The 26,493-nt window shown below is 41.7% G+C and overlaps 1 protein-coding gene across 1 annotated transcript in view; it reads left to right on the forward strand.

Annotated features, from left to right (window-relative positions):
* The window catches only part of fat2 (FAT atypical cadherin 2), a 115,270-nt gene that overhangs the window by 62,245 nt on the left and 26,532 nt on the right, over positions 1-26,493 (forward strand). Inside the window, exons 9-16 of the mRNA XM_072264622.1 lie at positions 20-4,084; positions 5,334-5,530; positions 6,534-6,687; positions 17,310-17,543; positions 20,890-21,279; positions 22,069-22,283; positions 24,012-24,149; positions 26,147-26,290. Coding sequence (XP_072120723.1) covers positions 20-4,084; positions 5,334-5,530; positions 6,534-6,687; positions 17,310-17,543; positions 20,890-21,279; positions 22,069-22,283; positions 24,012-24,149; positions 26,147-26,290 — 5,537 coding nt within the window. The remainder of the gene's footprint in view (positions 1-19; positions 4,085-5,333; positions 5,531-6,533; positions 6,688-17,309; positions 17,544-20,889; positions 21,280-22,068; positions 22,284-24,011; positions 24,150-26,146; positions 26,291-26,493) is intronic.

The raw sequence follows: 26,493 nt of genomic DNA on the forward strand, positions 1-26,493 counted from the left end.
CCTTCTAAATATTTTGCAGGCAACAGTGGCAACATGTTTGATATTGACCCAGCTTCAGGCAAGATCACTGTGGCTAAGAAGCTAGACCAAGCAGTCAAAGGATTCTACAGTTTGACAGTGAAAGCCAAGGATCAAGGCTATCCTCAACTCAGTACCCTTGTCGATGTCGATATTACAATCACTGTTTCTGATAACTCACCTCCAAAATTTCTGATAAAGGAGTACTTTGCAGAAATCAGTGAAGCGACAGAGATCGGATCATCTGTTGTTATGGTATCTGCAGTCAGTCAGTCAGCCGTTACTTACGAAATTAAGGATGGAAACCTAGATGGCACATTTCACATCAACTCGTTCACGGGCGTAATATCAGTTCACAAGAAGCTGGACTTTGAAAATATTTCAGTTTATAAGCTAAGGGTTTGGGCTACCAATATGGCAGGTCTATACAGCAGCATCTTGGTATTAATCAACATTTTAGATGAAAACGACAATGCTCCTACCTTTATTCAGTCTCAATACATAGGTAGAATTGTTGAGAATTCTCCAATAAACAGCCTTGTTCTGGATGACAGAAATGCACCTCTCATTATCCAAGTCACTGACCGAGACAAAGATATCAATGGGATGGTGGTGTATCAGATCATGGAACCCGATATACTGAAGTACTTCTCTATTGATCCCGATATGGGTACGCTCAGCACGGCCACTGTCATTGACCACGAAGTGAACCCTGTCTTTCATCTTACTGTGCAGGTGCAAGATCGTGGGCATCCCAGCCTGTTCGCAAAAGAAGTGGCCAGTATCACTATAATAGTAACGGATATTAATGACTGCCCACCAAAGTTTGAGAAAGAGCTGTATGAATCCACTTTACTGACCCCTGCTCACAACGGAACTGCTATTCTCACCGTTAAAGCAACAGATGCAGACTCTGACAGCTTCTCAAGGATTATGTACAGTATCGTGGAAGGGAATAATGAGGATGCGTTCACCATTGATTCATCAACTGGATTAATTTCAGTCAAGAACACGGGCAGCCTCAAGGACCATTTTGAATTGATAGTTAGAGCATCTGATGGTACATATAAAAGCACTACTGTGGTAAAAATAAAAATATCCAACATAAAAGAAAGTGGCCTAATCTTCGCTCAGAGCTTATATTCATTCTCAGTGTTAGAAAACACTACGCTGGCTGAAACCTTGGGGGTTGTGAAAGCCTCGGGCAATCAATTGAATGAACCCATCTTTTATTACATATTAAATCCAGATGAAAAGTTTCGAATCATCTACACATCAGGCGCTTTTCAAATGACCGGGATGGCGTGTGACCGTGAGGAAAAGGAAGAATATGAGTTTGTTGTTGAGGCCCGTGATATGCGTGATCCTCCCAGAGTTGCCCACACCTTGGTTAAAGTCCTTGTAGAGGACGTGAATGATAATGCTCCAGAATTTGTTCACTTACCTTATCTAACTACAGTCCAAGATGACGCAGAGCCGGGTGATGTTATAATCCAAGTCTCTGCAGTTGATAAAGACACTGGAGACAATGCAGTGGTCCGCTACAGCCTTCTGGATCACCACAAGTATTTCTGGATTGATCCGTACCTTGGAGATATTTCACTCAGCAAGCACCTTGGCTCTGAAGCAGCAGATAAGTACATATTAACCATTAGAGCTCAAGATAGAGGGGATCCACCACGTTATGCCCAGACCAAAGTAGCTGTTACTGTAAGAGATAAAATCAGCCCCATGTTTGAGAAAGCCTACTACAGGGTCAATGTACCCGAAAATATTTCTCCCTACACCCCAGTTTTTCATGTGCATGCCTACAACCCTTCAGGGTTCCGACTTATCTACAACATCGTCACAGAGAGCGCATTGCACTTATTCGCTATCGAGTTCAAGGCTGGAGTGCTGAGTGTGATTGATTTCTTGGATTATGAGAGGCAGACGAAGCACACGTTCACTGTGAGAGCCACTGACTCAGTGACCGGATCGTATGCAGAGGCCGTCATTGAGATTGAGGTTGAAGATGTCAATGACAACCCTCCTGTGTTTGTGGAAATGGTCTACAGTGCAACGTTATCAGAGGCCTCAGCCATTGGCACTTCGGTGGTGAGAGTGAGTGCAACTGATGCTGATTCTGGAAGAAATAAAGTTATTAGCTACCAGTTTGCAACCATTATCAATGGTTCAGAATACTTCCATATTGACACTTCCAATGGACTTGTAACAACAGCTCGTGTACTTGACTATGAACAAGTTCAGCATTATACACTTACAATCAGGGCCGTAGATAATGGTATTCCTCCATTAAGCAGTGATGTTCTTCTAAATGTAAATATTTTGGACTTTAATGATAATCCACCTGTATTTCAACAGAACCAGTATGAGACAACAATAAGTGAGGTGGCTATTTGCGGCCATTTTGTTATCCGGGTACAAGCGAGAGATTCGGACAGTATGGACATCAATAACCTCCAGTATATCATCTCAGATGGGAATGAACAGCGGCACTTTACAATCGGGACAAAATCAGGAATCATTTCCGTGTCAAATTCATGCAAGAAAATATTGGAAGATAATTACCACTTGAACGTGTCTGTTTCTGATCGGGTTTACAGGCGATCCATACCAGTCCAAATTAAAACTTCCAAGACAAATAAATACAAGCCCATCTTTGATCAAAGTATCTATGAGGTTGAACTTGCTGAAAATGCAGAAGTAGGGACGCATGTGATTCAACTCCTCGCTGAAGATGCAGACTCTGGCCCATATGGCAGCATCGATTACACAATCATAAATAAGTTAGCAAAAGAGAAATTCAGCATAGATAACAATGGCCATATCTTAACCTCACAGAAGCTGGATCGCGAGAACTCAACAGAAAAGCTCATTGCCATTAAAGTGATGGCAAAAGATGGAGGTGGCAAGGTGGACTTCTGTACGGTGAATATTATATTGACGGATGAAAATGATAATGCCCCCCAGTTCCAAGCTGCTGAATACAAAGTTCACGTCCCTGTCACCACCCTTAAGGGAGCCCCTGTAATCCAGATCGTGGCTGTCGATGCTGATGAAGGCATGAACGCAGATGTCACCTACTCTGTTGCGTCCAGAGATGACAAGATTGAGGAGATACTGGAAATCAATCCTCTCACTGGATATATCACCATCAAGGAGAGCTTGGTTGGACTGGAGAACAACTCCTTTACCTACTATGTGAAGGCACAGGATGGAGGTTCCCCACAGCAGGATTCTTGTGTTCCTGTTACTGTCAAAGTTATCCCACCTGAACTGTCAATCCCGCGATTCTCCGAACCGCTATACTCCTTCTCCGCCTCAGAAGACCTCCCAGCTGGATCAGAAATTGGTCTAATCAAGGCAGAGTCTGATATACAACCAGTTATATATAGCCTGGTGAAGGGAAACACTGACGAAAGTAACAGGGACGAGGTGTTTACCCTTGATAAGAACACCGGAACTTTGAAAGTTGGCAAGAACATTGATCACGAGAAAACAAAGTGGTACCAGATTGATGTAATTGCTCAGTGTTTCCATGGCGATATTGAGGTTGCTTCCTCTGTGTCTATCAATATCCAGGTGAAGGATGTTAATGATAATCAACCCATTTTTGAGGCAAATCCGTACAAAGCTTTCATCCCAGAAAACATGCCGGCAGGAACCACAGTGATACAAGTGACGGCCAATGACCAGGATACAGGGACCAATGGACATGTGACCTATAGCCTCTCTGGTGAATTTGATGATGTCACCGATGTTTTTGCCATTGACGGTGTGAGTGGATGGCTCACCACCCTGAAGGAATTGGACGGCGAGGCAAAGAGCAGGTACAAGTTTGCCGTCGTGGCATTCGATCACGGGGGAAGAGTGCAGCTGTCCTCAACGGCCATCGTAGAGGTTGAGGTCAGTGATGAAAATGACAACCCCCCACAATTCACGAAGAGGATCTACAGGGGCTCACTCAGTGAAGACAGCAAACCTGGACAAGTGGTTGTTGTCCTCAGTATGACAGATGCTGATATTACAGAATCCAACAGACAAGCCACCTGCTACATTACAGGTATCTCTTTTGTAAAATACATCTAGAGAACTGAGATGTTTAGAAATTTAACTACTTACTTCCAAAATAGTGGGTGCAATTTTTACCTTCACTGAATAGAATTCAGCCAAGAGTAGAACTCACCTGGTTTCCATTCCAGTCGATTAGGCAGATTTTACAATATACATATGTTCTATCTGGTCACCATCAGGCAGTGAAGGTGATGAAATAATGATTCATTTTTTTATTCATTGTTGAGTGAATTTTTTCATAGCCTTTTCCCCAAATTCTCTTCCTTTTAACTAATTTGTACCTTGATCATTTTTTCCCAGAGCTTAACCAAAAACAGAAAACACAGGAAACATTCACCAGGTCAGGCAACATCTGCAGAGACAGAAAAAGTGTAAACATTGTCTGAACTGGTATTAAAGAGTCCCTACCATTAATAAAGCAGAAAACTACAAGAAAATATAAATAAATGTGACTTCTGTTTATAGAAACATTTCTTCAATGCTTTTTGATTTGGAATGAGGATTGCCTTCTCCCACTGTGATTCTATTTTTAAGGCTGGCGTTTGGGGGAAGCGGTAGAGTTTGTTTGTTTGTTATAATAGAACATCCTGGTAGGATATCTGCCAAAAGTCTACAGGCTTGAGTCCTAAACCAAATACACTTCAAAATTTGTTTAGGAAGCTAGCAGCAATAACCATGGAGATACAAAGAAACCAGACTGCCAGCTCCAAATGTTATATGACGTGGAGCAGTACTGTAGGAGTGCTGGTCATCCTGTCTGATATCAATGGGAGGAATATATGTTTGTGAATGGTCCCCACCCTTTCATCCCAGAATATTGAAAGAAAATTCAGGTTTACTTATACTTCACTCTCTTCACCCACTAATGTTGCCAGGATATATTTTCTTGATTCCATGGTTGTATATGAGGACCATCCACTTTGATAATAAACTTACTTTCAAACTTTAAACTTTACTTTATGAATTGCAGTAGAATAAATGTTTATATTAACAATTTAGGTAAATATTATTGTTATCAGGCAAAGCTACATTTCCAGATGAAATCCAGATGAGGTCTTCATCGGACTCCAGATGAAGGCTCTTGACCTGAACCATTGACTGTCCATTTCTCTGCATGAATTCTGCCTGAGCTGTTCAGTTCCTCCAGCATCTTATTTGACAACTGCAATTAAATCGGGCCTGATTTAAGTAAGAAGTTTTGGCATCAAAACCTGTTAATTAACAATTTGTTTTGATAGACGGTGACCTCTTGGGCCAGTTTGGGATTGAAAAATTTGAAGACCAGTGGCGGGTTTATGTAAAGGAACCATTGGACCGGGAGGAGCAAGAGAAATATGTTCTAAATATCACAGCTACTGATGGCAAGTTCTTGGCTGAGTCTGCAATCGAGGTCCTCGTCCATGACATTAATGATAACAGTCCACGTTGTCAACCGGTAAGTATCCCTAAACAACTTTGGTGCTAATAATTAACTTTGCACCATAAAATCATAAGAGAGGAGCAGACTTAGACCATCCAGCCAATTGAGTTTGCACCATCATTTCCTCATGACTGATCCATTTTCACTCTCGATTCCATTCTTCAGCCTTCTCACTGTAACCTTTCATTGCCATGACTGATCAAGAGCCTATAAACCTCCACCTTAAACACAGCCAGTGCCCTGGCTTCCTCAGCCACTTGTGGCAATGAAATCCACAGATTCACCACCCTCTGTTCTGAAGCCGTACCTTCTGGTCCTAGGCACCCACACTATAGGAAACATCCTCTCCACATTCACTCTGTCTTGGACTTTCAACATTCGATAGGTTCCAATGAGATCCACCCCTTCGTTCTTCTAAACTCCAGCAAGTACAGGCAGGCCCAGAGCCATCATATGCTCCTCATACGATAACATTTTCATTTCCGCAATCAGTCTCGTGAATCACACCAGTGATAAGGTAAAGTACGAGGGACCACAACTCCTCACACTTCTCTCTGCTTTACCTCAGAAAACACGACAAAGTGATTAAATTCCACCAAATACTAATGTATTTACATTTCTGCAATACCTTCAGGCACTGCATTAGCCTATTGAAAATAAAAATTCACTACTTAAGAAATTTAGCACTCCGTAACTGGTGGGCAGTATGCTTAACCTCACTTTAGAACAGGGAACAACAGCACAATGCTGTTGGCCAACATGCCTGTACTGACCACGCTGCCAATCCACCCTAGAGGTGCAAAAGCAACTGAGAGTCACCATTGCTTTTCTGGACATGACGGGGCACGCCACTCTTCTACAGAGAATGTGTTAATTTTCCTTCTTTCAGTCAGCACTGGCAACATGCCCTGAAACAGGGTACGATTAAAGAAGGCACATATTTTCCATTATGTCTATGAATTTAGAATAAAGACAGCGATATTCTTCAGCAGTGTGACCTTGGCCTTTCCTTTCGCAGCTGATGTACAATGAGATCATTTCAGAAGGAGCTCCTTGGGGGCAGTTCATCTTGAAAGTTTCTGCAAATGACCCAGATGCTGGCAGCAATGCTCAAATTACCTACACTCTGCTAGGGCCAGGCGCAAACAAGTTTCGACTTGACCCACAGACAGGTAAGAAATAAACAGTTGATTCTGGTGTTTCTATTTAAACAGCACGGTGTTATTTACTCATATCAAACGAAACTGTGATAGGCAAGCCTGCTGCCTATGGAGGCTCTCAAGTTAGTAACAGATCCAGAGCATAGTTTTCTGCAGTGTATGTTACAGCCCGAGAACTCGATAGCGCATAAACATAAAATGAGGAGAAAATTAAGGTTCAAGGAACAGTGCTCACACCTGATCACAAAAAGGAATCTGGTCATCAAGTCCCAGGTGTTTGTGGTTTGTGCAGCTATGGCCTATATTTTTTTTACACGTGTCAGCACACCCTTTTACCAATTTTAGTGGAGATCAAAAAATAGATCTTCTTTTGTTTCAAAACACAATGTACACAGCTCTAGAGATAAAAGGAAAATAAAATTATTAAATAAATGGCTCATCCCAATTTAACTGTAGATCAAAAATGAATTTTATTTTGTTTGAGAAATGGAATGTACACACCTCTAGAGGTAAAAGAGAATTATTTATAAAACCATAAGACGTAGGAGCAGAATTGGCCCATTCAGTCCATCAGGTCTACTCAAGCCATTCAATTGTGGCTGATTTATTATCCCTCTTAACTCCATTCTCCTGCATTCTCCCCTTAACCTTTGATATCCTTGCTATTCAAGAGCTTACCAACCTCCACCTGACATATACCCAATGACTTGGACTCCATAGTTGTATTTCCCTCATCCAAATGGTTATCTTTTCTGAGTGGCAAGATCAAGCTGTGCATAGATGCTAGGTGCACAGACACAACATGCAAGAGTTTATTCTGACAGCAGAATGACTATTGCCCGGCCAAAATGCCAGAACACCTTTCGTCACTTCAAGCAGCCCATGGACAGCATGAATATTATCAGAGTCCCTCAGGAATCAGAGATCGAGGGTGTTTGCCTGAGCAGTTTGTAAAAGGCATTGGGCAGAATGTTTCACCGTCAAATTTCAAGGCCTTGCTTATCCAGTCATGAGAAAGCCCTCCCTCCTTGGATGCTTCCTACATTGTATGTGAAGTTGAAAGTTCAAGTATGGTAGCGAAGCGGTTAATGTGATGCTATTACAGCTCGGGGCATTCGAGAGTTTGTAGTTCAATTCCGGTGTCGTTCTGTAAGGAGCGTCTGTACATCCTCCCCATGGAATGCATGGGATTTCCCCACATGCTCCAGTTCCTCCCACAGTCCAAAGACATACTGGGTAGGTTAATTGGTCATTGTAAATTGTCTCATGATTATAGCAGGGTTAATCGGGGTTGTGGGATTGCTGTGGCGGCATGGCTCGAAGGGTTGGAAGGGCAGACTCAGTGTTCATCATTAAATAAATAAAATAAATGTATTATTAAAGTACATACTGTACCATACATGTCACCATATACAACCTTGCAGTTCATTTTCTTGTGGGCATTCCCAGTGAATACAAGAAACACAATAGAATCAACAAATGACCGCACCCAACAGGATGGACAGGCAACTAATGTGCAAAAAAGATACCAGGACAATCCAATACAATTCAGGATCCTGAAGCAGTTTAACTCAATCTGATTACTTTCACGGACGCAACCAAGCGGCAAATATCAATTACCAAAATCTTGCTTTAAAATACACAGTCATAAAGGACACCATCTCTTACTATAAATACAAGCCTGATCCAGTTTTAGAGTCAGAATCCCACATATTATATCATGACTGATCCATTACTACAGACAGGACAATCTATAATAACCGGCCAGATATAATCTTACAGGACAAACAAGAAGGACCAACTTACTTAACAGATATAGCCATTCCAAACACAAGTCACATACAGAAATCAGTAAGGGAAAAACACCAGAAATATGATGAATTAAAAGAGGAAATTGAAACACTATGGAACATGAACAGGGTGTACATTGTCCCAATAGTCATATCTACCACTGGGATAATCCCAAAATCACTAAAAAATTAGGCCTACACAGCAATATTTATGTAAATCTTCAGATAGCCACCGTACTAAACACCAGTAGAATAGTCTGAAAGCTCCTTTCAATTGAGTGTCCACAAACAAGAGAAAATCTGCAGATGCTGGAAATTCGAGCAACATCAGACAAAATGCTGGAGGAACTCAGTAGGCCAGGCAGGACATATGGAAAAATGTATAGTCGACGTTTCAGGCCGAAACTCTTCAAAAGTCCACCCGATCAAAATTGCACAAAATAGCAATAAAAGCAGGACTAACCAGAAACCAGAAATGAACCTGTGTCAAAACTTACAGCATAGTAGTACAACCAGTAGAGCTGCTGTTTCACATCTCCAGTGACCTGATTTCAAACCTACCCTTCAGACCTAGCTATGTGAAATTTGCACACTTTCCTGTGATGTTATGGCATTCCCCCAGGAGATCTGGTTCCTTCTCATGTTGAGGACATGTGGGTTCGTAGGGAAACTAGTGATTGTTTATTGCCCTTGTGGCTGGTAGAATTGATTGTAATGTGCAGAAGGAAAGCTTGTGGGGAAAATTAGAAGGGGATGGAATTGCTTTGTGATATGCTCTAGACTCAGTGGATTAAATGGCCACTGTCCTTGTTTTGAAATGCCATTTGAAAATCTTTCCTTAAGAAATATAAAAGGAAATTGTGATGCAATATGACTGGAATGACATGGCTGATACTAAAAATAGTGATGTGAAAGTTACACATAAACATTTACTAGATGCCTCCTGTACTATATTTGTGGTCTTCCACTGCTGTAGCCTATCCACTTCATAATTCGACTCTTCTACACACCACTGATGTAATGAGTGATTACTTGAGTTACTGTTGTCTTCCTGTCAACTTGAACCAATCTGGCCACTCTCCTATAACCTTTCACATTAACAAGGCACTATCGCCCCCTGAACAGCTGCTCAGTGGATGTTTATTTTTGTTTTTCTGTCAGTACCTCCAGTTGAACTGTCTTTTTGTGTGTGTCCCCCTAGCTGTCAGTCGGTGGTTTTGTATTGCCATGTGCTCCTGTCCCCGCTCCTGCTTTACTCCAGACCTTGTATTACTGAGTACTCTGTCTCTCTACTGTTTCTCATTATTACCTGTTTTGCTGCCACCTGTGTCTCATCATGCTCCACCTATCATCTGCCTCTCTGTTTATTGCTCAGTGTATTTCAGTCCTGTGTTTTCAATTGTTTGTTGCTAGATTGTGTCAGTAAGTTTTCCTGAGCCTTTCCAGCATTTGTATCTGTACTCTGTCTGTCTGAATATCAACTCTGTCTGTTTCCTGATTCTGGTTTTTGGATTTCTCTGGATGTTTTGATCTCTGCCTGAACTTTGACGCCGACTTTGTTTGCTCCTCAGGATTTGTTACTCAATTAATATCACTGTGTGCACAGCTCTGGGTCTACGATTGGATCCCTGCTTCAGTGTCCTGACATTTTCACACTGTTGTCTGTAAACTCTAGATACTGTGCATGAAAATCCACAGCTTCTGAGATACTCAAACCACCTCGTCTGGTACCAACAAGTCACTTAGGTCACATTTTTTGCCTATTCTGATGTTTGGTCTGAAGAACAACTGAATCTCTTGACCATATCTGCATGCCTTTATGCATTAAGTTGCTGCCACATGTTTGGCTTATTATATATTTGCATTAACAAGCATATGTACAGGTGTATCTAATGAAGTGACTAAGTATTTGTTTGTAATATGAGTAAATATATTCAAAAAATTTGTGGAGTACAAAACAACAATGAAGCTATCAGATGGGAACACTAACTACAAGACAAAAGATGTGTCAAATTTATTCTTCTTTGGCTTTGGTATTACAATACTCTTGATTCTGCTTTATTGCAATCTATTCAACAGTCTTCATCATCATGGCTCACTTGGTAGTGCTCTTGTCTCTAAAACAACAGATTGCATGCTCTGTTCTCACTACTGCCAGTGGACAGGAACTACAGAAGCCTAAGTCCAATGTCTACAGGTCAGGAATAGTTATTACCCTTTGACCATCAGGTTCCTGAGCTGGTACAGATAACTTCACTCATCTGAACTCTGACTTGATTCTATGACCTACAGACTTGCTTCCAAGGATTCTTTTACAACTCATGTTCTCAGTATTATTTTTTATTTGCATAATTTGTCTACTTTTGTACATTAGTTGTTTATATATAGTTTTTCATTGAATCTACTGTATTAAAAAGATTTCTTGTGTACGCCTGCAAGAAAATGAACTTCAACATGGTATATGGTAACACATATGTACTTTGAAGATAGATTTACTTTGACTTTTTTCCCAGAGAGTTGCCCATAACTCATTCGCATGACAGCCCAGGACATTTCTGCTTTTTTTTTTTTTTTTGGAGGTTCTGCCATGTGGATGAAATTTGAAGCCTGTGCACTTCTTTTACAGGCGAATGTAAAATATCCCCAGGCGATCTTCTGAAGGAAAGCAGTCCTTATCATATTGCTGTGGTGAGAGCTTACTATGAACAAACTGACTGCCATGCTTTCCAAATGACAGTAGTACTGTATTTCAAAAGTGCTTCATTAACTATGGAGCACTTTTGGATAATGTGAAAGGAATGGTGTAAATGCATGCCATTTTTTTAATTGGGTCTGTTGTTCAACTGACATGGGTGGTGATCAAACGTCCATAGAAATGGAGTTCATTTCACTTTTAATCTGACAGGATAATGGCAGCTGCCTGGGGATAAACTCCTGTGCAGTTGCTGCATCGCTGCATCCAGTCATGGTATTAACTACCAACATGCACAGAGGTGGAATTATAGGATTGTGTACTCCATCAGTAATCCACAATCCAACTTGTGGTCTACTTAATTTGATTAATTTTTCAGCAATCATTTTAATTGGTGTTATCCCAAATACTTAGCCAAGGTGTGTGCAGTTTTAAGGTTTGGTACCTTCTCGTGTTATCAGCCTGGCAAGGAAGCTGCAGTTAAGATATTTTCATCCTGTTCTCGCTCTCAATTTCATGGTTTCTACTTTAGAGCCATAGAGCACTAAAGCACAGAAACAGGCCCTTTGGCACACTTAATCTGTGCCAGCCTGGTTTTCTGCCTAGTCTCATCTACCTCTACCTGCATCTGAATCACGGCCTTCCGCACCCCTCTCAGCCGTGTACCTATCCGAACTTCTCTTTAGTGCATATTTCTGGGTATAAGCTGCCAAGGTGCTCTTTCAAGTATATTTGTGGCCAGTTTCACCCTTTGTTTTATTGCACTTGGTTGTATATTGTACTTGCATCGCTGGTTCCCAGTGCATGGTTGAGTGATGGGCAGAACATTTTAGATAGGTTTCTATGGTTAAAATGAAAACATCATCCATTCCTAGAATGAGTATTATTGAGGAAGTTTTAGAAAGAGATAGAATGTTTGTTGTTGAGATTTATCATGATTCATCTGCATAACATCCCTTTAGAACAGAGATGAGGAGGAATTTCTTTAGTAGAGAGCGATGAATCTGGAATTCTTCGCCACTGACTGCAGTGACGGGTAGGTCTTCAGGTATATTTAAAACAGAGGTTGACAGGTTCTTGATTAATAGAGGTTACAGGGAGAAGGCAGGAGAATGGGGTTAGAGGGTTAATAAATCAGCTGCGATTGAATGGTGGAGCAGACTTGGTGGGCTGAATAGCCTAGTTCTGTTCTTGTGTCTTAGGGACTTATAAAACAGGACTTTGTGCTCTATGTTTCTGTGCTCACCTCACTCTGGTGCCTCTTCTCATTCCCTTTCTCCCATAGCCCACTCTTCTCTCTTACTTCCTTCTTCACCCCTTTCCCTTTTCCTTCTACCACTTGCCAGCTTCTCACTTCATCCCCTCTCCCACTTTGCCTCTAACCTCGTCTCACCTATCATCTGATAGATTCTTCACTTTCCCCCCCAACCACATCATAATATTTTGGCTTCCTCCCTCTTTCTTTTCCAGTCCTGGCCTGAAATGTTGACTGTTTATTCTCTCCGTAGTTGCTGCCTGACCTGCTGAGTTCTTCCAGCAGCACGGAGAGAGTTCTGTCAATGGGCCCCAGAACTGAACTGTTAACTGTATCTCATTGCATGGATACTGCCTGACCCGCAGAGTGTCTCCAACATCTGTTTTTCAGATCCTCAGCATTTTTATTTAATGTTTTGATTTTTTTGCTGCTTTATTGTTGCCTTTTTTATTGATATTCATGTTTTGTGAATATCACTGTTGCCTAAAAGCAAAATATTGTTAAATTAGCCAAAAAAAATCGGTAAAACTGACTCCATGGTGGTATACGACCAGATTTGTGTCCTGAAATGGAACTTCCACATCTTGTGGTGGGGAAGCCTTCAGACCAAAATCAAACTGCCAGAGGATCTCAGCAGGTCGACCAGCATCTATGGAGACAAAGTTATGGCCATTATTTCAGGTTCAGACCCTGCAATTAGGTCTGAGAGTGTAGACTGAAGTTAAGCCATATAAAGAGGTAAAAGTGAGGCGAGAGGCTGAGCTGGAAGAAGGTGAGGTGGGGGATAAGGAACAGATAGAGCCATGTGGGGAATTGGAATTGGTTTATTCTTGTCACGTTCTGAGGTACAGTGAAGAGTTTGGGAGGTAGAGGGAAAAATAATGAGACTGAGGTGGGGCATGATAAAGATGAAGAAAAAAGATTAGCTTTTTGTCACATGTATGTCAAGACATTGAAACTTACAGTGAAATGAATTGAATTGACTTTATTACATCCTTCATATACTTGATGAGTAAAAATCTTTACGTGACTTCTCTGTCTAAATGTGTAATTATAGTAGCTTATAATAAATATTATGTACAACAGGATAGTCAATATAACATAGAAATACAGTTGTGTCAGGCTGAATTAAGTAGTCTGATGGCCTGGTGGAAGAAGCTGTCCCAGAGCCTCTTGGTCCTGGCTTTTATGTTGTGGTACTATTTCCCGGATGGTAGCAGCTGGAATAGTTTGTGGTTGGGGTGACCTGGGTCTCCAGTGATCCTTCTGGTCCTTCTTACACATCTGTCTTTGTAAATGTCATGAATAGTGGGAAGTTCACATCTACAGATGCGCTGGGCTGTCCGCACCACTCTCTGCAGAGTCCTGCGATTGAGGGAAGTACAGTTCCCATACCAGGCAGTGATGCAGACAGTCAGGATGCTCTCAATTGTGCCCCTGTAGAAAGAGCTTAGGATTTGTGTTCTCATTTTGCGATGTGCTGAGGACAGCCCACAAGTGTCAACACGCTTCCGGCACAACATGCCCACAGTTTACTCTAATGTGTGCATCTTTTTCGAAATGTGGCAGGAAACCTATTCAGTCATGGGGAGAATGTACAAATTCCTTACAGATAGGGGTGGAAATTGAATCCCGATCTACCAATGGCTGACGCTATAAAGCGATATGCTGACTGCTACTCTAGAGACAGAGAACTTAGGTAGCCAATATTTGCTCTTCAATCACAGTTTCTAAAATGGATTATCTAAATGGATTGGCTGTTTGTGAGAGCTCACCTTGCACAAATTTTTCAGCATTAGAGCAGGGAATGTGTTTCATAAACAGGAGAGGGAAAGGAACATAAGGGATATGAGTGACTTGAAACTAGAGAATTCAATATTTGTAACTTTTGGGTTGAAGGCTACTCAAGTAGAATATGAGGTACAGATCTAATTAGCAATTGGCCTCACCTTGGCAGTGAAGACAACCAAGGGCAGATGGGTTGGAATGGGAAGGAGAGATGACATGACCTGCAGCTAGAACTAAGGATGGCCTTTGAGTACAGAGCGTAGGTGCTCTGCAATACCATCTCCTGGTCTAGACTTGGTCTTGCCCTTGGAGAGGAGGTCATCTCAAAAGCACTGGTCCAGGCTGGAGGAGGAGCACAAACGTGAGAAACACACACAAAATGCTGGAGGAACACAGCAGGCCAGGCAGCATCTATGGAAAAGAGTAAACAGTTAACATTTTGGGCCAAGACCCTCCTTCAGGACATTAATCTTTGCCTCAGCTGGAAGGACTACTTAACTCCGGGGTTGATGGTGAGGGAGGAGATGTAGGCACAAGTAGTGCTCCTCCTACTCTCAATGGCTATACCTCTGCTGTGCTGATCATTGAAGGGAAGTTATAGAACTGAGACCTTGACATTAGTGAGTCTGCTAGGCTTGCGTATTATATAAGCACAGGTGATAGGAGGGAACCCAATAATTAAATGTACACGTATTTGACCTTATGCATTGAACTGCAGGCCAATGGCTCTATACAAAGTTCAAAGTCATTTCTTTTATCAAACTACAATTTATTTTGAACTTTGGACAGAGCCATTGGTCTTGCAAACATGCATGTCCACAAACATACCTCCAATTACCTCCTGCATCATTGAAATTTAGAGAGATGCGAGTAAACCTTTCGGTTTTATGGTTAGACCGAAACAGGAGGTTGTGGAATAGAATTAAGACAAAATAAAGCACATTCATACAATTAAGCCTTAGGAAAAACAAAAATAATTAATGAGAAAGTAGTGGCTGGGCTTTGAGGTGTGGAAGTGTTTGATCTTGCAGTCTTTTAGCAATATGTAATCCACTTTTCTTTCTTTCACTCTATTTATTTTTCCAATATAGATAGAACAAGGTTCTACAGGCAGAAATGAACTATTGCTAACTCACCAAATTGATGATTACTTGCGTGAATTTTTTCTGAGAATTAGTGTAAAAGAGTAATATTTTTCTATAAGTGGAGGCACAACCACAGAGTCCAATCCTATTCATATCAGTCAACCAAAGCTGCACTCTTCAAGCAGTGATAAGCGCACAGAAGTTGGGAATGAGATACCAACAGTGCCTCAGGTGATCGTACTCTTGCTGTTGAGTCAAGTTCTGGCACCAAGGCTTACTCCAGGAACTTGTACTCAAGAATCCAGACACCACAGGCTGCACTGACGTTTTGGAACTGACAACTTCTAGATGAAATGTTATATCAAAATCCAGTCTATCTCCTCACATGAATGTAAAATATTCTGGAGGACTGTTCTGAAGAAGATTTGTGAGGAAAATTTCTTATTTCCTTTGTCCTATGAGAATAGGTTGAGTAAGCTAGGGTTTTTTTCTTTGGAGCAAAGGAGGATGAAAGGCAGGTTGATAGAGGTATACAAGATGATAAGAGGTATAGATGAGTGGATAGCAGAGAGTTTTTTTTTACCAGGGCAGAAATGGCTAATACCAGGGTCACAATTTTAAACAGAGAAAATCTGCAGATGCTGGAAATCCAAGCAGCACACACAAAATGCTAGAGGAACTCAGCAGGCCAGGCAGCATCTATGGGAAAAAAGTACGGTCGACATTTTGGGCTGAAACCCTTTGGCAGGACACAATTTTAAGGTGTTTGGAGGGATGTCAGAGATAAGTTTTTCAGAGTGATAGGTGTGTGGAATGCACTGCCAGAGGTGGTGATAATGGCGGATCTGAGGCCTCAATTGCTCAGGGTCGACCATGGATGTTGCATCTTAGCTGGCTAGATACACAAAACAGGGCAATATGATATGAAGAACAAACTGTTGCCCATGTAGCCAGCTCCCCTTCTCCACACATCTGATAAACCCAAAGGAAGGGGAGAAACCAGTACAGTTTGGCACCAGCAGCATTTCAGGAGTTGCCAGTCAACGAAGGACTGTCTTTGGGACTCCAACTCAGGATTTTCCCTTGGGGTTTTCTCCTGACGGTTTCTGAATGAGTGGGCATAGCCGCAAGACAGTGAAGGTTCGAGATCAGCGTTTTCCTTGTCCTGGATGAGCTGCCAGCCACGGCTGTTGAGCCCCATCTGCTCAAAGTGACAGATATTAAGGTGCTAGTAATCCACCTTTGTCCCTTCTCTTGTCAGTAGAAATAGTTCTGCTGAGCCATACACTGGACTTGGCTGTCAGAGGCTTGGTCGCCATTCGGAGCATTTAATAGGTGGGGAGTTTATCCCCATTACCACACCTGTCTATAACAACCTTAAAGAACCAAATACCGTACAGATGGCAGATGGATCAGGGACATTTGAGAAGCTCTTAGATATGCACATGGATGATAGAAAAATGGAGGACAATGTAGGGGGGAAGGGTTAGATTGATATTAGTGTAGGTTAAAAGGTCACACAACAATATGGGTTAAAGGGCCTGCACAGTGCTGTAATTTTCCATATGCTATGTTCTCTAAGACCAGGAGAGTTCTCCCTACTAAGCTGGTTAATATTTATCTTTCAATTACAATTTCTAAAACAGGTTCCCTGATTAACATCACTTAGCTGTTTGTGGGAGCTTACCAGACACAAATTAACCACTGTTTCTCTGCATTACAGCAGGAAATCAGATAAATAAATACTACATCTCCATCAAAAACCTGTGACGTTCCAAAAACAATGTGGAAGTATCTATATGAAGATAGGTTTTTCTTTCACAATAATCCAATGCACCCTGAAGGCAATATAGCAGTCCCAACTGTGTGTAGTAGAGTCAATACAGTCTGAGGATTGAATCTGAACATTCCTGTTTGACATGGCTGATCTTTACAGCAGGTGACCTTGCTTGACTCATTGGGGTGTTGTTAAAGAATTGAATGGCAGATTATTGTACTAATTCCTGTTTTTCTGCTCTCCTTAGGGGAATTGATGATGGTTGGTTCTTTGGACCGTGAGAATCAGGCTGCATATAATCTGATTGCCAAGGCGTCTGATGGGAGCGGCCTATACTGTGAGGCAGATATCAACATTGGTGTACAGGATATAAATGATAATCCTCCCAAATTCTCCGCTACCCAGTATGCTGTGTCCGTCTTTGACAACACCACTATTAAAACACCTGTGGCAGTTGTCCATGCCAGGGACCCTGATATCGGTAAGCGGATCAGTCAATGTGTTTGGTTCTGAGGGGAGGCTCCCAAATATCCACTTATCCTATCAATATTTGGTTTTGTAAGTCAGCACGGCACTCACCTGTGCAGTTCAAAAACCTGGTACTTCGATTTACTGGGCATGTAGTATGTATTTGGCCAAAGAGCAAAGGACTATGGGTGCTGGATATATGACACAGAACAAAAATGGCTGTGTTATGTTACTTCTATTTAAACATTCCGTGGGTTAACAACAAAGAATCATATTCTGGAAGAATTAGAGAACTTTTAATTTACAGAAATAAACAAACACTTCTTAACCCCGCCACATGCTGAAACATTCTGGCAAACCCCGCACATGCTCAGTGCTCCCCAATCAGGAACTGGCACATCATTGCACGTGATATCACCACAAGCTGGAAACATCTGGCAGGCCCCATAAAATTATAATAGAAGGGAGCATAATTTTAAGGAGTTCAAAGGAAAGTATAATGGGGAGAGGGGGGTAAGTCTTCTACACAGAGAGTGGTGAGTGCATGGAATCCCCTGCTAGGGGTGGTGGTAGAGGCAGAAACATTAGGGGCATTTAAGAAAAAGTTAGATAGGCTCAGGGATGATAGAAAGATGAAGGGTTATGTAGGAGGGAAGGGTTAGATTGATCTTAGAGTAGGCTTAAAATTAAGTATAACATTGGGTCTGAAGGGTCTATGCTGCACTACAATATGCTTTAAATTCTGTAGAAATCATGGAGATGCCAGCATCAAGTGTTTCTTCGGAGCTAAGTGCCAGAGAAAACAAAAAATGCCAACAGTGTTTTCACTGGAATTTTGATTTTGGTTCCTAATTATTATTCAATTATATAAAAATAAGCAATAAAAAGCCTTCCCTTACTTTGCTCTTGCATTAAACTTAATGTTTACTTTTTATATTTCTGCTTTGAAGAAGGATCTGCACCTGAAGTGTGTCTCTTCGCCCCACTGACTAACCTAACGTATATCCCTGAATGATTTTATTGTTGCTGTTTGAGCTGAATAATTATTGCTGAATTAATAGAGCACCGAATGCTAAATCTGTACGTAGCTATGTTGTCCCCGTGGTTTCTCATTCAGTCCTGTCAGTTTCCAAATGAGTACGCAGAATTCAAACTCAGCCAATTTATATTCTAAGCCTCCAAGGCATCGTATGAGAAGCCAAGCTCTATTTGATCCCACGAGAGCTTTTCTAGATCTTTCTGATATCTGGGGTTGCTGGAGTATCACCCTCAGGCAGATGCTGCTGCAATATTTAATGGCAATTTTGTATGACATCTGAAATTTTGCTGGTAAATAGTTCCCAGTTTACCGGGGCACCCCATGTAAGAATTTATCGCACAGCGTTAGAACCATCGCTCTAGGGAACTCGCTGACAAAAGAGGTTACCGATATTGCCTGCAAGGAGATTGTATGTTCAGCCCCTAATCGTGGGTCTCTTCTCCAAGTGCTCCAGTTTCCTCCCACATTCCAACTACTTTTGGATTAGTAGGTTCATTTGCCACGTGCAATCGGGCACTGTGGGATTGTTGTTCTGAAAGAGCCTGTTACTGTGTTGTACCTCTAAATCTGGATGGCGAGGTGGAGATGCGTCTCTACCAAAGGAGGTGTCAGACGCCCCTCCCCTCCGCTAGCCTGCGGGTCACCCTTGGGCAAGGTGTAGCACCTGCTTATCCCCCTTCGGATCTGGGTCACATGAAGCCATGGGGGCAGGAGGTGCATGGACGAGCAACCAATACACATCACAAGTCCTGGTTCTGCGACCACTGACACCAGGGACACAGTCTCTGAACAGTATTGATAATGGCTGTGGCCACACGTGCCCAGAAAAAGGCAATGGCAAACTATGAGGGGTAATTGGTAAGTTCGTGGCCTAAGGTAGAGGGAGTCAATTTTAGAAAACCTAACATATTTATTTTTCAACATAGTCCCCTCCTACACACTTAGTCCAGCGGTCGTGGAGCATACGGATCATGGAGCATACGGATCCCTTCTTTGTAGAACTGGTCCACAGCAGGGGTGATGGATAAGTTCGTGGCCTAAGGTAGAAGGAGATGAGTTATCAACTTCAAACATTCTGCATTTTCACTCAAAGAGTTGAACTGCACGTGCATGTAACGAGAGCGTCTTGGACCTCCAGGTGGTCCACAGCAGGTGTGATTGATACGTTCATGGCCTAAGGTAGAAGGCAATGAGTTATACAGCTCCCGTTACATGCACATGCAGATCAACTCTTTGAGTGAAAATGCAGTAAGTTTGAAGTTAACAACTCATCTCGTTCTACCTTAGGCCACAAACTTATCAATCACCCCTGCTGTGGACTACTTCTGGGGGTCCAAGACGCCGACTTCTACAGAGAAGGGATCCGTATGCTCCACGACCACTGGACTAAGTGTGTAAATGTAGGAAAAATAAATGTGCTGAGTTTTCTAAAATTGACTCCTTCTACCTTAGGCCATGAACTTATCAATCACCCCTCGTACTTCTGGAGAAAAAATTGCCAAGAACAATCATGGTCAAAGACCTTGATTGCCCACATCATACAGCACTGCACATAATGACGATGATCTTAAATTTTTATATAAAGGCCTTCTTCCAACATGATTTGTGGGTGTGAGATGGTTCTTTTCTCGGGGGGTATATAAAAATGAGATTGGATCTCCCATGATATATTGCTGCAAGCAGCAGGTTAAGCAGGCTTGTGATGGGTTTGCAGAACCGTGGATGCCATCTGCAAGTGGCTTAATTCTCCCTGCCCTTGCATTGCACAATTGCCTGGAGGAGTTTGTGTTTGAGGTAGTGGAGGGGTCCACGCTGTATGGTGTACACAACTAGCTATTTAGTAAACTTCCTACCTTTAAAGGCGTGACTGTATATCTGCAGCACAGTGCAGACCACTCGGTTCATGATGTTGTGCCGACCCTTTAATCTACACTAAGATCATTCTAACCCTTCCCTCTCACATAGCCCTCCATTTTCTGTCATCCATGCACCTACCTAATGAACCTGCCTTTGGCAAGACGTTCCGTGCACCTTCTACTCTGTGTTAAAGACCCACATCTGACATTCCCCTTCTGCATTTTCCTCCAAGCAACTTAAAATTATGCCCCCTGTTGTTAGCCATTTATGCCCTAGGTAAAAAGACTTGGCCTATCCACTCCATCTGTGTCTTGTATCATCTTTACTCCTCTGCCAAGTCACCTCTCATCCTCCTTTGCTCCAAAGAGAAAAGTCCTAGCTTGTTCAATCTATTGTCATAAAACATGGTCTCTAATCCAGGCAGTTTATTTTTTGCTTCTAATCTGTTTTTCTTGATCAATAGGTGTCAATGCAGAGGTCACGTACTCCTTAGTGGAATCAGCAAATGACTTCTTCTCCATTGACGAACTCTCCGGTGTGATATACCTGGTAAAATCATTACATAAGGAGCAGCAGAGAACCTTTAACCTTATTGTTCAGGCCAGAGATCACGGCCTTCCACAGAGCCTTTCTTCATTTGCCAGTGTCGTCGTTTCAGTCATAGGCATTGAAGAGTTCATCCCTGTCTTTATACAAAGGGAATACATTGCCACTGTCCCAGAAGATGTGAGCAATGGAGCACAGATACTCAGTGTGTCAGCGTTAACCCGAGATGCCAATAATTATGCACAGATCCTTTACACCATTACGAATGGCAATGAACATGGCAAGTTCCGCATTGATTCCAAAACAGGTAAATATATAGGGCATAATGATAATGATAATCATTATGCAGTTCAGTGTACTACAGTGTCATGTACTCCTTTATTGAAGCTGCTGTTCTGCTATTTAATTACTGAGAGGTTTGTTGGTAAATATTCTAATTGTCATTAACCCAAGAGACACCAGCAAATGTAGTGCCACATTCACACGGATAGTTTACTAAATTATATTTATTGTGGAGAACTTTAAGAAGTTCTGAGAAATTTGCTACTGTTCATTATAAATTCAGATTCTTATTCTGAAATCATACAAGTAGAGTGAAGAAATGATAGTATTTTTTTCTATCTGTAAGTAAATCTATTGAAGTTAATCATTTTCGAGGAACGACTGATAACTTAAGCGCCAGGCCAGATTGAAATGGTCGGGGTGTCGGGGTTGGATACAGAGAAGGTCTGGTTTGGCCCGCTGCCCCACACGGGTCAGCTCAAGTCTGTGCTGGACTGGGGCAGTAGCCTGCAAGTAGTGGACTTCTGAATCGGCTGAGCGATGCCTGACATTGTGAACTTCAGTCCTGAATGTTATTTTGCTTGCTTTATTGTTTGCACAATTTGTGTTTTTTTTTTTGGTGCGTTCTTCTCTCTGCGCTCTGGGTGTTTGATGTTCTTCTTTGGTTTTTAATGGGTTCTGTTGGGGTTCTTCATTTTGTGACTGCCTGAGAGGAGACAAATCTCAAGGTTGTATAAAGTACACACACTTCGATAACAAATGTACTTTGAACTTCGAACTTTTCGATAAAAGCCATGTCCACTCCTGTCTTTAGGAGCCATGTACGTGAATGGGAGCTTGGACTATGAATCCTGTCAGGAGTATTATCTGTCAATTGATGGCAACAGGGAAGGGAAGCCATTGCTCAGTGACACTACGACAGTTATCATCAATGTCACGGACATTAACGATAACCCACCCACTTTTGGCTACAGCGTACACGCAGCTGATGTCAGTGAAGATGCTCCACTGGGAGAAATGGTCCTTAAAGTAAGTGGTAAAGAAAATCTGTACAGTTATCTTACAACCAAATGGTAGTTAGACTCTCACACCAGAAAGAAACTGTTGTTGAAATATATCATAGATAATTTATAGCTATAACAGCACAGTTTATCCTCCTGATAAATTAGTTTGACACCAGTTCCACCTCATGTACCTCAAGCATGTAAACAGCTCAGGTATGTAAGATCTGGCTCGAAATCCATAGTCCCACACCCCGTGTCTTGTTACTGCAAAGAAGACAAATACCTTAACTATTAAAGATATTTAATAGTTATTCTGTGCCAAATTCTGGTCTAAATTAACTTAGATTTAATTTTATTATTTTTATATTTTTAGTATTTTAATACATACAGTACTGTTCAAAAGTCTTAGGCACATATATGTAGCTAGGGTGCCTAACATTTTTTGCAGAGTACTGTACTTGCCAATGTGGAGCAGAGGGTGGGTTTGTAATTCTGGTGGGAGCAAAGGAAGTTGGGAATGGTGAGGGTGGAGTGCCATGGGAGGGGTGTGGGACAGGCGGCAGAGAAACAGTCCCAAGGGAAGGTGACGGGTGGCATGAGTGCAGACACACCCAGCCCTGAGACACCAGGCAAGGTAATTTGATTCCATACAATTGGTTTATTGATCATTGCAGAATGTCTCTCCAGTGCTTCCCACTTCCTCCCCTCTCCTTTCCCCTTTTCCCATCCATGACTCCCCTCTCCCTGCCCCCCTTCCCACTCGCAGTCCACAATAGAAACCCATATCAGAATCAGGTTTATCATCACTCACATATGTCAGGAAATTTGTTTTTATTTTGCAGTAGCAGTACAGTTCAATACATAAGATTACTACGGTACTGTGCAACGGTATAGGCACTGTAACTACATATTTGTGCCTAAGACTTTTGCACAGTACTGTATATATAATTTCATTTATTTGTTTCATTGAAGAATGCGTTTGATGATGCAACAGTCTTCACAGAGATTGAGTTCATTCTGAACCTTCTGCTTAAGATTATGCCTTGCGTTATTTTTATATTTCCTTATGGCTGTTAGATATGTGGGTTATGACCAAAGAAAAAAATGACTGGAATCACTTCGCATTTTAGTACAAGGGTGTTTATTAGGTGTGTCTAAAATCAAACTTACAAAAATTAGCGAAAACAGTGACAAAAACTGCCAATGTTTACAAAAAGGTATCTACCAGGAAACACAATAATGGTTCCATAATTATTTCTTATCCAGTGCGAATTGCTGACAGCTCCTATCTCTTCAGCACTGAGGGTGATAAGCTTCCTGCATTAGGCACTAGGACATATCATCTTTAATTACCAACAAAGTGAACTAAAGACTGTACATGAATTCGAATATGATGTAGTTACAATCATATCACAACATAAACAGAAGCATCTAACTTAAATATAGTATGCAAACAATATAAACACATTTACACATCCCCATTACTATAGAAATGGAATATTGTGTCGTATATGGAGGGAAAGGCACCATAAAACCAACCTGAGTTCAGTGTAGAACTCAATACGAAAATATACCATGGAAGGCTCAGCGCAGTGGCAGCAGAATGACAAGGCAGTGTTTGTGAGTGAGGAGTGAGTTTACTAAGTTCTGGTCACAATGGCAAACAATAGACCCGTTCACCCATCGAGCTATCAACATGAGTGGTGTCCTTCTATTTCAAGCACATTAAAAATATTCTCTTATATTTTCTCAGGTGACAGCTTCTGACAAGGATGGACCCCTCAACAATCTGATCCATTATTCAATACTAAATGGGGATCCCAACCAGCATTTTACTATTAACTCAATGAATGGGGAGATTTTGTTATCACAGCACCTTGACAGGGAGGAAGTAAGTACAAAGACTTTCACTGAAGGACTAGGAAGTAGAGTCAATCCATTTATGTCCTTCAAAGGAATGATTAAGTGATAGTCTGTATGAGAATATTGCATATTTCAAAGTTCAAAGTAGATTTTATTATTGAAATACGTAGGTGTCACCATGTACACCCCTGAGATTTATTCTTCTGCAAACCTGTAGAATGGTAACCATAATTGGATCAATGAACGATGAGCCAGAGAGCAGAAGACAACAAACTGTGCAAATGCAAGTATAAATCCATACCAATAAATAACGAGAACATCAGAAAATGAGATAAGAGTCCTTAAAAGTGAGATCATTGGTTCTGAGAACATCTCAATGGATGGGCAAGTGAGTGTAGTTATCCCCTTTTATTCAACAGCCTGATGGTTGAGCGATAGCAGCTGTTCTTGAACCTGGTGGTGTAAGTCCTGAGACTCTTGTACCTGATGGCAGTAACGAGAAGAGGCCATGAGCTGGGTAGTGGGGATCTCTGACGATGGATGCTGCTTTCCTACGACAGCGTTTCATGTGGATATGCTCAGGGGTTGGGAGGGCTTTACCTGTGATGTAATGGTTTGAATCCGCAACCCATGTTTGGACTCATGGAGTCGAATTTGCAGTGGCCAGAAAAATTCTCTGTCTGAGCAACAAGTTTAAAATCATAAGCAAAAAGAAGGGATTAAGGTGCTTTTCTGGCAAATTGGGACAGTTAGAGAGATAGGAACCTCCTGTGTTTAATAAAGAGTTCTGCATTATTTTCCCAATTGCTCTAGGTTAATATTCCTTCATTTGTTTTTACAAATGAGAGCAGAATTCCTAGTTTATGAGCATCTTTGAAGCTGTCATGATAAAACTGGTATCTTTTAAGGTTACCTGTGGATGTGAGTCAAATATTTTAAGGAATCTTTGGAGTACAGTGATAAATTACATTCCCATTGGCCAGGGCGTTTTGCTTAAGTGTTGAGGGTGTTCTTCAAATGTTATTGTCATGGACAATACATTTAGTCTTACAGTCGAATGGTTCTACTGTCATTGAAAACGGATGTTTCTGTACTCTTTATATTAAAAAAAATTGGCCCATATAAGTGGGGCTTAGTTCAAGGCATTCTTGCACTGGCAGGCCTCCAGTGTTGCTATAGCGATCAATCACCTGCATAATGAACACTGACAGACGCTTGGACTCTAGGAATGTCAGACTACCTGAGTTTACTTCTGAACATTATTATTGAACCTGTCTAGATAGGATCGGGAATGGGTTGGATGATAGTTCCCTTTCACTACACCAGACTTGTTGAGACCAACTCCAACACTTGTCTCCACTCCAAGTGCATCTCAGTTAAATCAGCACAGACTGATGAAACTTGCAACTTTCTAATTACTTTCAGAACATTAGCACACCACACAGTACAATGGAACCCAAAGGATTCCTTTTCATTTCTCAGCATGTGCAGTATAATAGAAAAATAAGCATTTGATAATTACAGTTTTATATTTATAACATGTTCTGTGTCGGCCACCAATGGCATGAGCATCAATTTCTCTAACCTGCAGTGATTTTTCATCCCTCCCCCCTTCTCTCTTTTACCATTCCCCATTATGGCTCCTCTCATACCCCTTCCCCTTCACCTTCCTCTGTTGCCCCTCCTCCTTCCCTTTCTCCCATGGTACATTATGCTCTGCTATTCGATTCCTGCTTCTTCAGCCCTTTACCTCTTTCGCCTATCATCTCCCAGCTTCTCACTTCAGCCCCCCCTCACCCAGTTTCGCATATCATCTGCAGCTTGAACTCTTCCCCTCCCCTCACCTGCTTCCCACTTCCTTTCCAGTCCTGATAAAGGATCTTGGCCCAAATCATCAACTGTTTATTTCTCTCCTTAGGTGCTGCCTGACCTGCTGAGTTTCTCCACCATTCTAGGTGCATTGCTCTGGATTTCCAGCATCTGCAATCCTGTGTGCTTATGACATGTCCTTTGCCTTTTCCACAGATATCCAGTTACTCTTTGGTGGTCCGGGCTACAGACAATGGTGTACCTCCACTATTCAGCGATATCACTGTAAATCTCCAGGTTTTAGATGTGAATGACAACCCTCCCACATTTTTTCAATTCAACTACAGCGTAGTTATTCAGGTAGGAATTAATGGTTTATCGTTATGACCTCAGTGAAAGATTTACATAATTGCCTGGAAATTACTCAACCTTTTAATGAGTCAATTGCTCTCGGAAAGCCCAGTTCCCCTAATTTCAAACATTTGCTTGCATTTTTGGCACTGGTTTCACACACTGGGAAATTTCATGGGACATATACTCCTTCCCCTTCCCCCATTATTCAA

Source organism: Mobula birostris, chromosome 7, assembly GCF_030028105.1.
Source record: "Mobula birostris isolate sMobBir1 chromosome 7, sMobBir1.hap1, whole genome shotgun sequence".
Classification (NCBI taxonomy): domain Eukaryota; kingdom Metazoa; phylum Chordata; class Chondrichthyes; order Myliobatiformes; family Myliobatidae; genus Mobula; species Mobula birostris.